This window comes from Microtus ochrogaster, chromosome 5 (genome assembly GCF_000317375.1).
Source record: "Microtus ochrogaster isolate Prairie Vole_2 chromosome 5, MicOch1.0, whole genome shotgun sequence".
Taxonomy (NCBI): domain Eukaryota; kingdom Metazoa; phylum Chordata; class Mammalia; order Rodentia; family Cricetidae; genus Microtus; species Microtus ochrogaster.
In genome coordinates this window covers 86,407,661-86,421,377 of record NC_022012.1, presented here as the reverse complement: position 1 = coordinate 86,421,377, position 13,717 = coordinate 86,407,661, and the positions used below count along the sequence as shown (strand labels likewise).

Sequence of the window (13,717 nt, the reverse complement as noted above, 5' to 3'; positions counted from 1 at the left end):
TCTCCAGACAATGGCACCCAGTCCAAACATCTGCTCTCCAGACAATGGCACTGTTTTAGAAGGTTGGGGAACATTTTGAAAGTCAGCCCTTGCTGGAGAAGCCTGTCACTGTGGGCAGGCCTTAAGGTATAGCAAGCCAATTCTACCTCCTGACTGCTCACACAGTGTGACCACCACACCTCAGCATGCCTCCCCCCAGGACGGACTGCGGCTCCTTCAACTGTGACTCACATGGTGGGAAAAACTGACTCCTGAAAGGTGTTCTGTGATCTCCACACGTGTGTAGCATGTGCACATGGACATACATGCATGCATACACATACAAATAGATGTAATAATTTTTAATAAGTGAGCCCCAGCAAACCTTTGCTCCATAAATTGCCTTTGCCAGGTCTTTTGTCACAGCAATAAGAAAAGTAACTTAAGCTGGGTGTGGTGGAACTCACCTTTAGTCCCAGCATTCCAGAGACAGAGGCGGGCACAGCTCTGAGAGCTCAAGGCCAGCCTGGTCTACAGAGCGAGTTCCAGGACAGTTCAGCCAGGGCTACATACCCTGCCCCCCCCAAAAAAAAACAAAAAAGAAAAAAAAAGAAAAGGAAAAAATAACTCATATAAAGACTGTCCTGTTCATCCAATACATGAACGACATCATGTTGTTTGGACCCAGGGAAGGGGGTAATTCTCAAAGGAGCAGTAAGGCCAAGAGCAGAGGTAGGGGATCTAAACAACACAGTCATTTCTTTTTGTCTTTTTATTTGGGGGGGCTGTTTTTTGAGACAAGGTTTCTCTGTATAGTCCTGGCTGTCCTGAAATACACTCTATAGACCAGGTTGGCCTCAAACTCAAAAGATCTGCCTCCCTCTGCCTCCCCAGTGTGGGACTGAAGGTATGCGCCACCACTGCCCAGCCTCCGGTCATTTATAACCGTCACTGCCAAGGAAAATGCACTTTGTGGTCCCACAGCAATCAGTCCCTCTCAACACTGAAGGACCCCATGAAGGTCCAACCTCAACAACCAGCTTCCTCTGGACTTCCTGAGCCAGGGCACCACTGACACATGGAAGGGTAACAGAAAACGGGAGGACAGCGGGGGAGGTGGTTCTGGGGCAAAGAGAACATTTACCGCTCACAGAGGCCCCAGTACAGCTCCCAGCGGGCGCCCACATCACACAGCCCACTGCCTGTAATTCCAGCTCTAGAGGATCCTACGCCTTCCTCTGGCCTCCTGCACACAGGGTGCATATAAACTCACATAGACACACACATGCAAATAAATAATAAAATCTTTTTAAAACGAGGAGGCAGAAGGGAAGAGGGGAGAAGGAAGAAGAAAGCAAAGGAGGAAAAGGGAAAACGGAGCTAACTTCTAGTAGTCAGAAAACTCCTCCGATTGCCCGGAGTACAATGCAACTCCTTCTGAATGAACAGAGACTGAAAAGGCATCAGGAGTGAGACATTTTTATTTCACACTTGCAGGGTGCAGTGGCATCAGTGTTTACAAAGATTACAACCACAGGAATATGACACAAAACGTAATTCCAAGCAACCATACTGGATGTTCAGGCTCCCTCAAGTCCCCGCCCCTACCATACACGTAATGAATGCACAAATATTGGAGATTTAAAAAAGGTAGTACACACAAAACACCCTTAGGCCAGTCCTCCTCAAGAGTCCAATAGTGACCAGTGTGGGTTTCTTATTTCAGTTATCAGCATCAAAACAAAACAAAACATTAACAGTAATAGTACAGGCATCAACGGGTAACTTGAACATCTCCTCCAAGAGTTCTAGTCATCGGGGTAAAAATGAATGGATATCTGCATCCCTTGTGCACGTTTCCTGGACTTGAACAAAGAGTAAAAGCAGCTTGGTGACATCACAGGTGAAGGGTCATTATGAAGGGTCACAACTTGGCCTCCAGGTCTTTTGGGAGAAAGCTGGGAAATTCCTATCTCCACAAGCCCTGTCAACTCACCCTAGGGGCCTGTGGAGCTCCGGGCAGGGACACCTCAGCTCCAGGTTGGAAAAATCCAGCTATCCACTAGCAACCCAGGGCTGTGGAAAGGGAGGGGAGGTGGCTGGGAGGGCTTTGCATACCTAAGGCTTCTATAGTCCCTTAAGGTCAAAGAGAAAGCCTACCGTGATTCCAGCTGACCAGAGGCTCAGAGGCTGCTGTGGTCCGTACATCACTTCCCACAGACTGGGGAAGAGCAGCAACTGAGGTCCATGGTGACAATACCCCAAGGGACAGATTTACAGATACCTGCTCTACTCCACATCTCTATTTATTAATTTTGTTTATTCATATACGTCTTGTGTTAAAACTTCTTTTTTTTCACATTTCAAAGGTCTGGGTAAAAAGACGACAGCGCTATGGGAGTGGGGCAGAGGACAGCAAGAGGGAGGACACAGAGAGCAATGAGCACCTTCGGTCTGGATCCTGACCTTCCTGCACTCCTGACCAGTGATCAGCTTAATCTCAGCGGGGAAATGAAGAGACAAATGTATAGTTTTAAAAAATAAAACTAGGAAGCTGGAGAAAGGGCTCAGTGAGGACCCGAGTCGGGCAACTCAAAATCATTTTTAATTCCAGCTCCAGGCCTTTGGCTTCCTCAGGCACCAGCACTCATGTGCACACGCCCACGTGTAAGACACGAAGACCTACACATGATTAGAAATAAAAACAAATCTTAAAAAAAAAAAAGGTTGAGTAAAGGCGCGTGGCATCAAGTTAAAAAATTCCAGAGACCCACACGGTAGGAGAGAACTACCTTCTGCAAGCTGCCCTCTGACTTCCGTATCAGCACTGTATACACACACACGAACACACACTTGTATACACACACACGAACACACACTTGTATACACACACGAACACACACTTGTATACACAAACACGAACACACACTTATATACGCACATGAACACACACTTGTATACACACATACAAATTAATTTTAAAATATACATTACATAGTCAGGTGGTGGTGGTACACGCATTTAATCCCAGCATTCGGGAGGCAGAGGTAGGTGGATCTCTGTGATTTTGAGGCCAGCCTGGCCTACAGAGTGAGTTCCGGGACAGCCAGGGTTACACAGAGAAATCCTGTCTTGAAAAACCAAACCAAACAAAATAAACCACACAAAAAACCAAAAAAAAAAAAAAATTAAATAAAAATGCCCTCAATTATTTTCATCTACTTCTTTGTGCATACATGTGTAAGAGGAATGTTTCATACTTAAAGAGACATAGCACGCACAACATACACAGCACACACAACATATGGAACTTATTCAGACTTTGTTTCAAACAAAAAAAAAATTGTAAAAAGATAGTTCCTTGAGAAATCAGAGAAAGAACTGGGCATGGTTGTGCATGCCTTTCATTCCAGCCCTCAGGAGATAGAGGCAGGAGGATCTCCTGGAGTTTTAGGCCAGCCAGGGATACCTATTGAGACCCTGTCTCCAAAACAAACAAACAACAACGAAACCAAAACAAACACAAGAACAGAGATTAATGAAATAATAACCAGAAAAAAAAACAGACAAAAGGAAAAGTAAAATAGATATTTGGCAACAACACAATCAACAAACCCTTAGCTACACTCCAACGACTGAATTTAGAAAGGAAGGGGGGACACTGCAACTGGTACCCCAGAAATAAAGATGACGGTAAGAGAATGGACATGGTAACACATGTCTGTAATCCCGAGAGTCAAGGGGCTGAGGCAGGAAGAGGGTGAAGTTCAGGGCAGCGGGCTCCTCAGTGAGACCAGTCAGGGAGGGAAGGAGGAAGTTCCACAAACACCTGTGACCCAGGCATGCTGCAGAACCCGGAGGCATGAAGGAAGTGAAGAAGGAAATAATCTATTATGACCAGAGCAGGAGGAGAGAGAAGAGCTGAGGAGAACAGACTAGCTGTTTCCCTCCTATAAGGAAACAAGATCTTCAGAAGAGCGGGCAATCTCATCTCTTTAGAGAATCATTCTATTCCTATTACTGTGTGTGTGCCATGTAATCTTTGTGTTAAGTGTGGACACACACCAGGCACAACATACATGGGGAGGTCAGAGGACCGCTCTGTGGTTCCAGGGAAGGAACTGAAGTCAGGTTTTGGGGGGCTGTCACCGCTGAGCCACCTCACTGGCTCTGATCACAACTTTTCCTTTCTCTGCTGATCCTGAGACTGAGCCCAGGGCCTCACACTCGCAAGGCAAGTTCTCTACCATTGAGCTGTAATCCCACCCCCTCTGTTAACAGGAAAGTTTGGTGAAACAGAGAGTTAGGATGAAGGAGCCAGGGGTGGTGACACATGCCTGGCATCCAGCTCTTGGGAGGCAGAGGCAGGAGGATAGCTGTAAGTTGAAGACCATCTGGCATACATGGCAAGACCCTGCGCATCAAAGAAAAAAACAAAGATCAGAATGGATGACATGCACACGGGCCACAAGGCGATGGTATCAACCATGAGACCCAGGGTGGCCAAAGATAACTTCATCAAGCCTAGTATAGGGCCCTGAAGAGAAAGACCCAGAGATCACGGGACCAGTAAAAATAACAAGAATGGGGACAGTCGAAGAGCTAGCTCCCCGTGGCACAAGATGTCAAAATCACTCTGGTGAAAAGCAGAACAGAGAGGCCGGTCACGATCCCAAAAGGGATCGAGTCGCCAGAAATGGAGAACAAAGCGACCTTCGTGAGGATGGAGGGTGGAGGGGTGGTGCCCAGCAGGTCTGGAAGAGCTGGGGCTGAGTGGTGGCCTCTCCTAGGATCCCATCAATAATAAATCGTGGTTTTTACAAAGTCTCTCCCAGGGCACTGAAATCCTGTGAGAGGTGGGAGGGGGACGAGACTGTCACAGTTTCGTGGACAAAGCTATTTCTCTCTCTCTCTCTCTCTCTCTCTCTCTCTCTCTCTCTCTTCTCTCTCTCTCTCTCTCTCTTTTCTTCAAGACAGGGTCTCGTGTAGCCCAGGATGGCCTCATGCTCACTAGTAGCTTTGAACCTTCTAATTGTCCCGTCTCCACCCACTGAGTACTGGGGCTACAGGTGTATAATGTTTTTAAAAACTAATGGTCCACCGTCAATGCCTTATCTGCTGGGAGTCAAAGATGCTTGAGTAGCCTCCTGTACCCCCCAGACCCTGTCACACCAGAAGGACAAGAAGATGAAGAAGACAGGGATGGCAAAGCAAGTGTGCACAGTACACTCGGCACATGATAGGAAGGAGCTCTCAGTAGGTACCACATGGACATCTGGACTCGGTTGGTGGGCAGCGTGCCACCCACTGACAGGCCCCAGGCCTGGCTGCTCCAGAGACTCTCCAGGCACACTCCTCAGCAGGCCTCTGACGAGCACTAAGTGCCCACACTTTTCCAGCAAAGCAGCCTTGAGGTAGATACAAGAATTACACCCATTTCGGGGCTGAAGAAAGCCAAGAATCTAGGAGAAACGGTCACTCACTGTTATTCATCAACTTTCCCTCATAAGAGGCAGGAAGCTCCTCTCCAGGCAGAGGGCATCTGTCTGCATCTCCTTCCAGAGGCCTCTCAGCCCTGAGTTTAAGCTACCCAGATGGTCCTGAGCACATCTTAATGGCTTTCCGCTATAAAAAGAACAAAGTCTCTCTCTCGCCCCTGGCAAAGGCTAGACCAAGAATTCTAGGCAGTGCACATATAGCTCCATTTGTCTCTTTTCTTTCTTTTCTTTTTTTTTTAAGATTTATTATGTATACAGTGTTCTTCCTGCAGGCCAGAGGAGGGCACCAGATCTTATTATAAATGGTTGTGAACCACCATATGGTTGCTGGGAACCTCTGGAAGAGCAGCCAGTGCTCTTAACCCCTAAGCCATCTCTCCAGACCCACTTTGTTTTTCTTGTGGGTCTAGAAATCCTAGGGATGACCGTGTGCTTCTGTGGACAAAGGCCAGGGTAGAGGGATTTGAATTCCCCCATCAGGTAAGACCTTTCGTAGCCAGGGCCTGAAGGAACCTGCAGGGGCAGAGCTGGATCACAACCATATTGGCTTCAGTTTTCCTATGGGTGGTCAAGAAACCTCAGCTTCTCACAAAAAAAAAAAAAGACCCAAACCTGGGGTAATGGGTGGTGGGGGTGGGGTGGTTCCAAGCTCCTGACTCATTCAACAGACGGCCTCCCCCGATCTAGCCATGAATGAACTGAAGCCAGCCTCAAACACGCAAACCACTGAGGGGAACATGGAGCTCTAGGGCCTTGTTTAATGTTTATCTGTGCTTAGAATCCTGCATTCACCATGACCAACAAAGCTACTTAACCATCAGGCCATAAAACTTTCAGAAGGACTTAGCTCCCCCTTTGTATGTATGTGTGTATGCACATGTGCACGCACACACACACACACACACACACACACTCTCCCTCTCTCTCTACCTTACATACAGTTTTGTTTTGTAACTCAAAGTAGGGCACATTTGAGTTCCAACTAGACAAGCGCTCTGGTACCGTGCCACACCTCCAGCCTTCAAACACACCCCATCACATCCCGTGTCCCTTCCTTTCCCTGAACACTAAAGCAGCCTGTCCTTAATATCCTTAGTTTCTGTATCCAAGAGGACACAGAAGCAGGATTCAGAGCCGCGGAGATCTCAAGAAATCGCGGAGTCATCACCCACCAGAACTCCCATGACTGCTTCTCCAGCCACCAAGCCAAGCAATCTGAACCCCTCAAGGTCCAGACGGGAAGGGCCCTGTGTGTTCTGCTGATGTCAACAAAGGTGAACTCGATGCACAGAGGAGGGAAGGTCACCTGACCTCAACCTGGTCCCTCCCCAAACCAACTGTCTCTAGACCAAGAAATGTCAGAATCCACCCAAGTCCTAACCAGGGTTAAACCCACAGAAGACAAGTGTTCTTGTTCCTCCCTGAGTCTGAGCAAGAGGTGTCCTTTCCCACCACCCCACCCTCTGCACAAGGGCCCTTCTCTCCCGCAGCTGGAAAACAAACGCGTGTTCACATTTACGTGGCCGAGTGGACTCACAGGTGAACTACCAAAAAGCAATGGATTTTCTAAAGGGTTTAACCAGCCTGAACTTGCCAGGCAGCCCCACTGCAAATCACTGATCCCAGCAGGCTGGGGCCAAAGGGTGCTGGCAAGGATGGGCAGGAGCAGGAGATGGACGAAGGTGCTGAGCAAGGACAAGGCAGGGCAGGGCCGCTGGGGCAGGCTTAGGGAGCCCGCCACAGGATGAGTTCTGTGATTTCTGCCCTGCTCCCCAACCTCATGGGTATCCCATAGTAGGCTGTGCCCGGACTGACGTACACAAATGTAGCCTGGCCCACTTGGTAGAGACCAGCAAAGAAAGGGTTCAGGAGATAGGCTGCAACATTCCAGGGGAAGATCTGCCCTGCGTGAGTGTGTCCGGAAAGGATCAAGTTTATATCTGGCCGTGCCTGGAGGGCCCTCTTGGCAGCCAGAGGCTGGTGAGCCAGCAAGATGGTAGCATCATCCGGGCTGCAGCCCTCCAGAGCCTTGTCAAGGTCCATGCCATGGCCCGAGTAGTGAAGGATGTCTGCCTCTATGTCATCGACGCCCGCCAAGCAGATCCACTCCGTGTCGGCCCCACGGCCGTCCTGGTCCCTGGGGGCGGAAATCTTCACGTTCTCATTATGCAGGGGCCGAACACGCAAGGATTCCAGCAGGGTGAACCAGTTGCTGACATCTGACGTGTAGTATTCGTGGTTACCCGTGACGAAATAGGTGCCAAGACGGGAACGGAGCTGGCTCAAAGGAGCAACTGCCGTCTGCAGGATGGAGGCTTCCGAATCGGAGAGGTCCCCCACAATCACTGTGATGTCTGGCTCCAGCGTGTTCACCATCCTCACAAACATCTCCATCTTGGTCCTGCCCACCGTGGGCCCCAAGTGAATGTCCGAAAGGAGCACTATCTTGAGGTTATTCAAAGAGGGGGGTAGCTGATGGATGGGCACCTCCACGGTTTTCACCACTGGGGGCTGGGCAGCGTTCAGAAGGCCAATGGTACTGAGCACAGCTGTCACTGCCACCGCCAGGGCAGGCCTGAGCACCAGGTGCCTTGTCTTGTCAAGGCTGCCCACCACCCTACCGCTGCGCCAGGCTAAGAACTGGTAGGCCTGCTCCATGGCGTTCAAGATACAAAGAAAGAAAACCATGATGATGTAAGCACCCAGGCAGGAGTAGGCTGCTAAGGAAAACACGTAAGGTTCCTCGGCCACCAAGAAGAGCATGGTGAAGAAACTGGAATGTGCCAGGGCCAGGAATGCCATGACAACTAGCTTCCAAAGCTGGAAACAGGTCGATTCCATGGCAGGGGAATGGCTGAGGTTGCTTACGGTGCTCCGCCAGATGTACAAGGAACCAATGAGCATGAGTGAGTTGACAAACAGGGCCAGCTGCAGGCGGAACAGCCAGCGCCAGGCCTGGAGCTCAAGGGCCTCAGCCAGAAAGGAGCGGGAGAGGATCATGGACACGAAGACAGTGGCTGCCGCCAGGGCAGCCTTGGAACCCAGGGACAGCTGCCTGAAGAGGGCCATTCTCTCAGCTCACGAAGGGTCCCCAGCAGCTCAGGCAGGTGGACTCTGGAAGGCAAGTGACTTCTTTAGAAAGGACAGTGGCCAATGAGAGACTTCCAGATCAGCTCCGCCTGCAACCAGGAACTGGCATCAGCTTTATGGGAAAGATCATTAAAACATTCTTGTCCCCATTCAGTAAAGGACCAGAGACCACTCCCACAGCTCCTGCCTGCCTCAGATCCAAGCCACTCAAATACCAGTTGCTTGCTATGCTTCCTTATTAAAATATGCCACAATCATGACAGGACACGTGATGGACAGTTTTAGTTTGCTCTTTCCATCTTTCTGTTCTTTCGTGACAGGCCTCGTGTAGGCCAAGCTGGCCAAGAAGCCATCAAGTAGCCAAGTATTCCTTGAACTTCTGATCCTCCTCCTTTCACCTAACAAGTGCTGGGATTACAGTGTGCTCTACCACAGGCAGGTGGTTTATGTGGTTCTGAGGATGGAATGGAAGGCTTCCTGCATGCTCCACAGGCATCCTACCAGCCAGGCCTCAGTTTCCATCCTCTTAACAGTGCTTCGTATTTTAAAGGTTCCCCTCAAGGGGTATGAATTGTTGCCTTTTCTGAATAATAGGAGAAACATTCTAAACGATCAGTTGTCAGCGTGGAGTCAAAACCACTCTCGTAACAATATTAAACCGTCACTGCCTTGCCGTTCTCTCTTCCAGTGAGTGCACAATAGAGTTTTGCAAAGACCACCAACATGTGAGTTCCCTGCAGACTGCCAAGTTCAACAGAAAACGCTGAGCTCTGGGGATGGGGTGTAGCTGAGGAGTTGGTAGAGTGAGGAGCACGAACAAAGCCCTGGGTCCCATCCTCAGCACCACATAAGCAGGCATGGTGGTGCACACCTCTGGTCCCGGCATTTGAGAGGTGAGGGCAGAAGGATCCGAAGTTCAAGGCTATGTCTGACTACACATCAAGTTAGAGGCCAGCTTGGGCTTCACGAAACCCTGTCATTAAAAACAATAGAACAGACTAACTACAACCCTGTCTGAAAACTCTGAGATACTTTTTTCATACAATGTATTTTGTTCAACTGATTTATGGCTTCTTAAGAAAGTACACATTTTATGGCTCTGGGAAGCAGAGCCAGGCAGATCTCTGAGTTCGAGGTCATCCTGGTCTACAGAGTAAGTTCCAGGACAGCCAGGGCTACACAAAGAAACCCTGTTTGCAAAAAAACAAAAACAGAAAAAGAAAGTACACATTTTAACTCATCATCTAGGCCTAAAGTTGAGAATTAATGTTGCAAATGCAAAAAAATAAAAAAATAAAAAAAATGAAAGCTGTCGACTGTTCTTTTCCTTTGGCTCTAGTCTAACAGGTCAAGAGGGTACCTCGATTCCGATGAGACAGCAGCCTCTGCAGGGGCCTCTCCCAGGGCATCTTACCTGGCATCTCCTACTTCTCACCTGGTGATTTACAGATGACTGATGACCTCCATAAATCCTTATCTCCCGCCCTTACTGGTACTAAAAGAGTTCCGCCCTCTACCCTACCGGCTGCCATCAACCTAGGCTCACTGGTTCTCAAGGGCGGCAAGCTTGGCTGGAGCAGCAGGCACACTCAACTAGCAGTAAATGAAAGCAGTCTCAGCAACTATTTTCCAAAATCTTAAAGTTTCACTTCTGGTTTTAGATAAACGTGTGCCATTTCCAAGAATGTAATTTTTACAATGCTCAAAGTCTACTAACTTGCACTTTAACTTACCCCCGCCCCTCGCTCCGACTCAGTCCATATGGAGGGCCCCACGCTTATTCGCTCAAAGTGCAAAGAAGCCGCAGCCGCGTTCTACCTCGTACTGTCCTCTTCACAGGTTCGGTGCGGACCTCCCCAGGTGCGTGTCCAACGCACCCCAGCCACTCCCCGCGCCCCCCCCCACGCCGCCGAGATCTCGCCTGAGGCAGTTTGCCTCTTCCCACCCTCCATCCTAAAAGAGGAAAGGCTTCCAGCAAGGTGATGAAACACCCCAAACTAAAAGCAGCCAGCAGGTGGCTAGCGAGAAGCGGACAAGATATTTGAGAAGGGAAAAAGCAAATATTTCTGTGACCCCACTGCAGGAGCCTCTCCTGACCCCATTTTTCTCCTTCCGGAGCGCTCCGTGAAGCCCGAACTCCGCAAAGATCGCACTCCGCGCCACGGCCCGCGGAGCCCTCCCGCAGCCCTCCCGGGCAGCCTGTAGCCCCTCTCCCCAGAAACCGAAGCTGGAAAGCTGCGGGCGCACCTCAACCTAGCCCTCGATCGCGTTGCACAAACGGGGAAGCAAGTCCGCGAGCAGGACACAGCCGCAGCGGAACCCACGCGCGCCAGCAACCAGGAAGGACGCGCGCCCCGCCCGGCCGCCAGTCCGCCCCCTACGGGAGGCCTGGCCACTGCCTGCGCCTCGGCGGCCTGCCTGCTCCGAGGGGTGACCGAAGGTCCCCCAGATTCCCGCTTTGCAGAGCCACGGCTCTCCTCGGCCTCTGGTCGCTTCCCAGCGGCGGAGCGTCCCCGCGCGGTGGCACCGAAGACTTACATAGACACGGTGCGCAGCGCCCAGCAGCAGCGGCGCCGATAGCAGGAGCAGCGAGCACAGCGGGACCCGGAACATGACGGCGATCGGGAGGGATCTCTCCACTCGGCCGGGGGCGCCCTGGCCAGCCGCTGCACCTCCCGGGGGGCTGAGGACCCTCAGCCTGGACCCGCCCCAGGAGGACCCGCCCCCAGCTCCGCCCCGCTCCGCCCCGGGGCTCTTGGCTTGAGGTGGAGACCCAGCCTCTCCTGGCCACGTGACTCCGAAGCAGCTGTTGTTTAATCATTTCCCGCATCTGAATGGCAGCTCCCCTAAATCAGCCTTGGTTAAGCACAAGGGTTGGTGATCCACGAGGGCCTTCAGGCTGTCCCGGCTACCAGGAAGGAGCTGGACAGGGAAAAAGAAAACAGCCAGTTCTTGGTGCTCCGGGCAGTAGAAGCCTAGCCCGGTAGACCCTAGCACGTGATCTAACCCTCACAAGGTGTGGTCCACAGGCCAGGCAACTAAAACCTGGAAAAGGCGCACTCTGGTCCCCAGCACCCGTGCCCTGACACACACAGACTCTAGGACAGGACCCAGCTCTGAGTTTCAGTGCACGCTAAAGTTGGAGAAGCGCTGCGCTAGGTTTCTGAGGAATTCTAAGTGTGACTCAGCTAGGGTGAAGTTATTTTCAACTGCCAGCCTCAGGCTGCCTTGAATTTTAGTGGTAAGAACAGCACCACTTCCCGCCGGTAACTTCTGGTCTACTACCTCCCGTTTACTGGAATTAGTCATGTGCCACCTCCCCTGGTTTAAGTGAAGTTGATTTAAATGTGCAGACATAGGATTTTCCAGCTTTAATTAGTTGTCTTTTCTAGCAATATTCATTTATTTTAAGCACCGTCTCATTTTTATTTATCTATTTATTTTTGCAGTGCTGCGGGTGGTCACAGGTCCTCATTAATGATAGGCAAGTTCTCTACTGTTGGGCCATACCCCAAATCCCTAGTTTGTTTATTTCTTTATTTCTTTGTGCTTTTATTATTAATTAATTAATTAATTTATCTGAAACAGCTTCTCACTATGCATCCTCTGACCTTCACATGTACACCATGGCACACACTCATGGACACACATAAACACACCCATGAACATATATACAGAAATATACACTATATATATATGTATATGAATAAATAAATAGCCTAAATAAAGCTGGTTTTTAAATTTAAGTTTTTAAAAACAGGATCTCAAGTAGTACAGACTGTCCTCAAACTTACTACAGTTGTTGTTGTTGTGTTTGGGTTATATAAGACAGGATCTCTATTATGTAGCTCTGGCTGCCCTGAAACTCTCTATGTGGAACAGGCTGGTCTTGATTAAGGGTGTGTACCACCGTGTCCACTTTCACATTCTATTTTGATAATAAATAAGTTACGTGATTGACAGATGAGCATTTAAAGTCCTCGTCATTTTCGCACCCGGATCTCTAGTTTGGCCATTACAGTTAGTTCTATCCTGGGAGTGGTATCGTGTCTCCCCCTTGTAATCATGATGCTACAGAGGCCGAGGTGGGATTGTCACAAATAAGAGGCTATCTTGGGTTACATGTCACTTTAGATAGACATCCCTAGACCCTATGTCTCTTCTTAGTAATTTTCCACACATGAAGCCCCTCACTCACATGCTGGCTGCATGTTCAGAGTTGTATGCTCTGCTTGGGGACCAGCTAGATCACTCTCGTACTACAATGGTGTCAAACCCCTATTTCTTCTCTTTTCTTTTTCCTTTTTTTTGGGGGGGGTGGGGGGTTTTCAAGACAGGGTTTTTCTGTAACTTTGGAGCCTGTCCTGGAACTAGCTTTTGTAGACCAGGCTGGCCTTGAACTCACAGAGATCCGCCTGCCTCTGCCTTCTGAGTGCTGGGATTAAAGGTGTGCACCACCACCACCCAGCTTCAACCCTTATTTCAACAGCTGAATAAAGTCTTCCTTTAATCTTTTTTTTTTTTAAGACAGGATTTCTCTGTGTAGCCCTGGCTGTCCTGGCTGTAGACCAGGCTGGGCTCACTCTCAGAGATCTGCCTGCCTCTGCCTCCTGAGTGCTGGGATTAAAGGCGTGTGCTACCACTGCCCAGCTTCTTCAAATTTTAATGTGCAAGAATAAACTTTCCTTGGGGCCAGGGCGATGGCACAGCAGGTTAAGACTCTTGCTGTGAAAGCCAGTGGAAAGAAATGGTTCCACCCAGGTCCAGCTTGGTAGATCACTGATTTTTACTGGGGTTCATTAGGGGAGCCTGGGTGACTCAGAGTAGCTACATTAGAGAAACACACCACCCTCACATGGTTGTGGAATGTGTCACAGGGTCTTGACCCCTCAACCTTCCTCTTCTTATGCACTCAGCATTCCCCAAGATCATCAGCAGACAGGTGCAGGGAGGAGTGGTGGCGGGAATCCCAGGTGAGGGTGGGTCTGGTGACCCTCTCCCCAGATCCATGATGGTCACATTGCACCTAACTGTCACTGCCTTGCTTATTTTGTTCTATGGCTGCAAGACCCAAGAAGTGTTTGGTCCCCTCAGCAGTTTCTGCTTTCTGGTGAAAAGGAAATGGTGGCACCACAACCCTCCACCCCTTC

General features: G+C 49.8%; 2 protein-coding genes across 3 annotated transcripts in view; both read right to left on the bottom strand.

Annotated features, from left to right (window-relative positions):
• Nucleotides 1-11,283, bottom strand: part of Glb1 (galactosidase beta 1) — a 74,422-nt gene extending 63,139 nt beyond the window's left edge. The window contains exon 1 of the mRNA XM_005348039.3: nt 11,106-11,283. Coding sequence (XP_005348096.1) covers nt 11,106-11,180 — 75 coding nt within the window. The 5' untranslated portion in view covers nt 11,181-11,283. The remainder of the gene's footprint in view (nt 1-11,105) is intronic.
• Tmppe (transmembrane protein with metallophosphoesterase domain) lies at nt 5,819-11,180 on the bottom strand. Of its 2 annotated transcripts, none has more exons than XM_005348038.3 (2): nt 11,106-11,180; nt 5,819-8,656 (listed from the first exon to the last, which is right to left on the bottom strand). In XM_005348038.3, exon 2 carries the CDS (start codon nt 8,544-8,546, stop codon nt 7,203-7,205), a length of 1,344 nt encoding a protein of 447 aa, XP_005348095.1. In that variant the 5' UTR covers nt 8,547-8,656; nt 11,106-11,180; the 3' UTR covers nt 5,819-7,202. The 2 variants fall into 2 exon arrangements, with proteins under 2 accessions (XP_005348095.1, XP_026635060.1); XM_026779259.1 differs by lacking the exon at nt 11,106-11,180 and adding an exon at nt 10,815-11,032.
• Nucleotides 11,284-13,717: the final 2,434 nt, after the last annotated feature.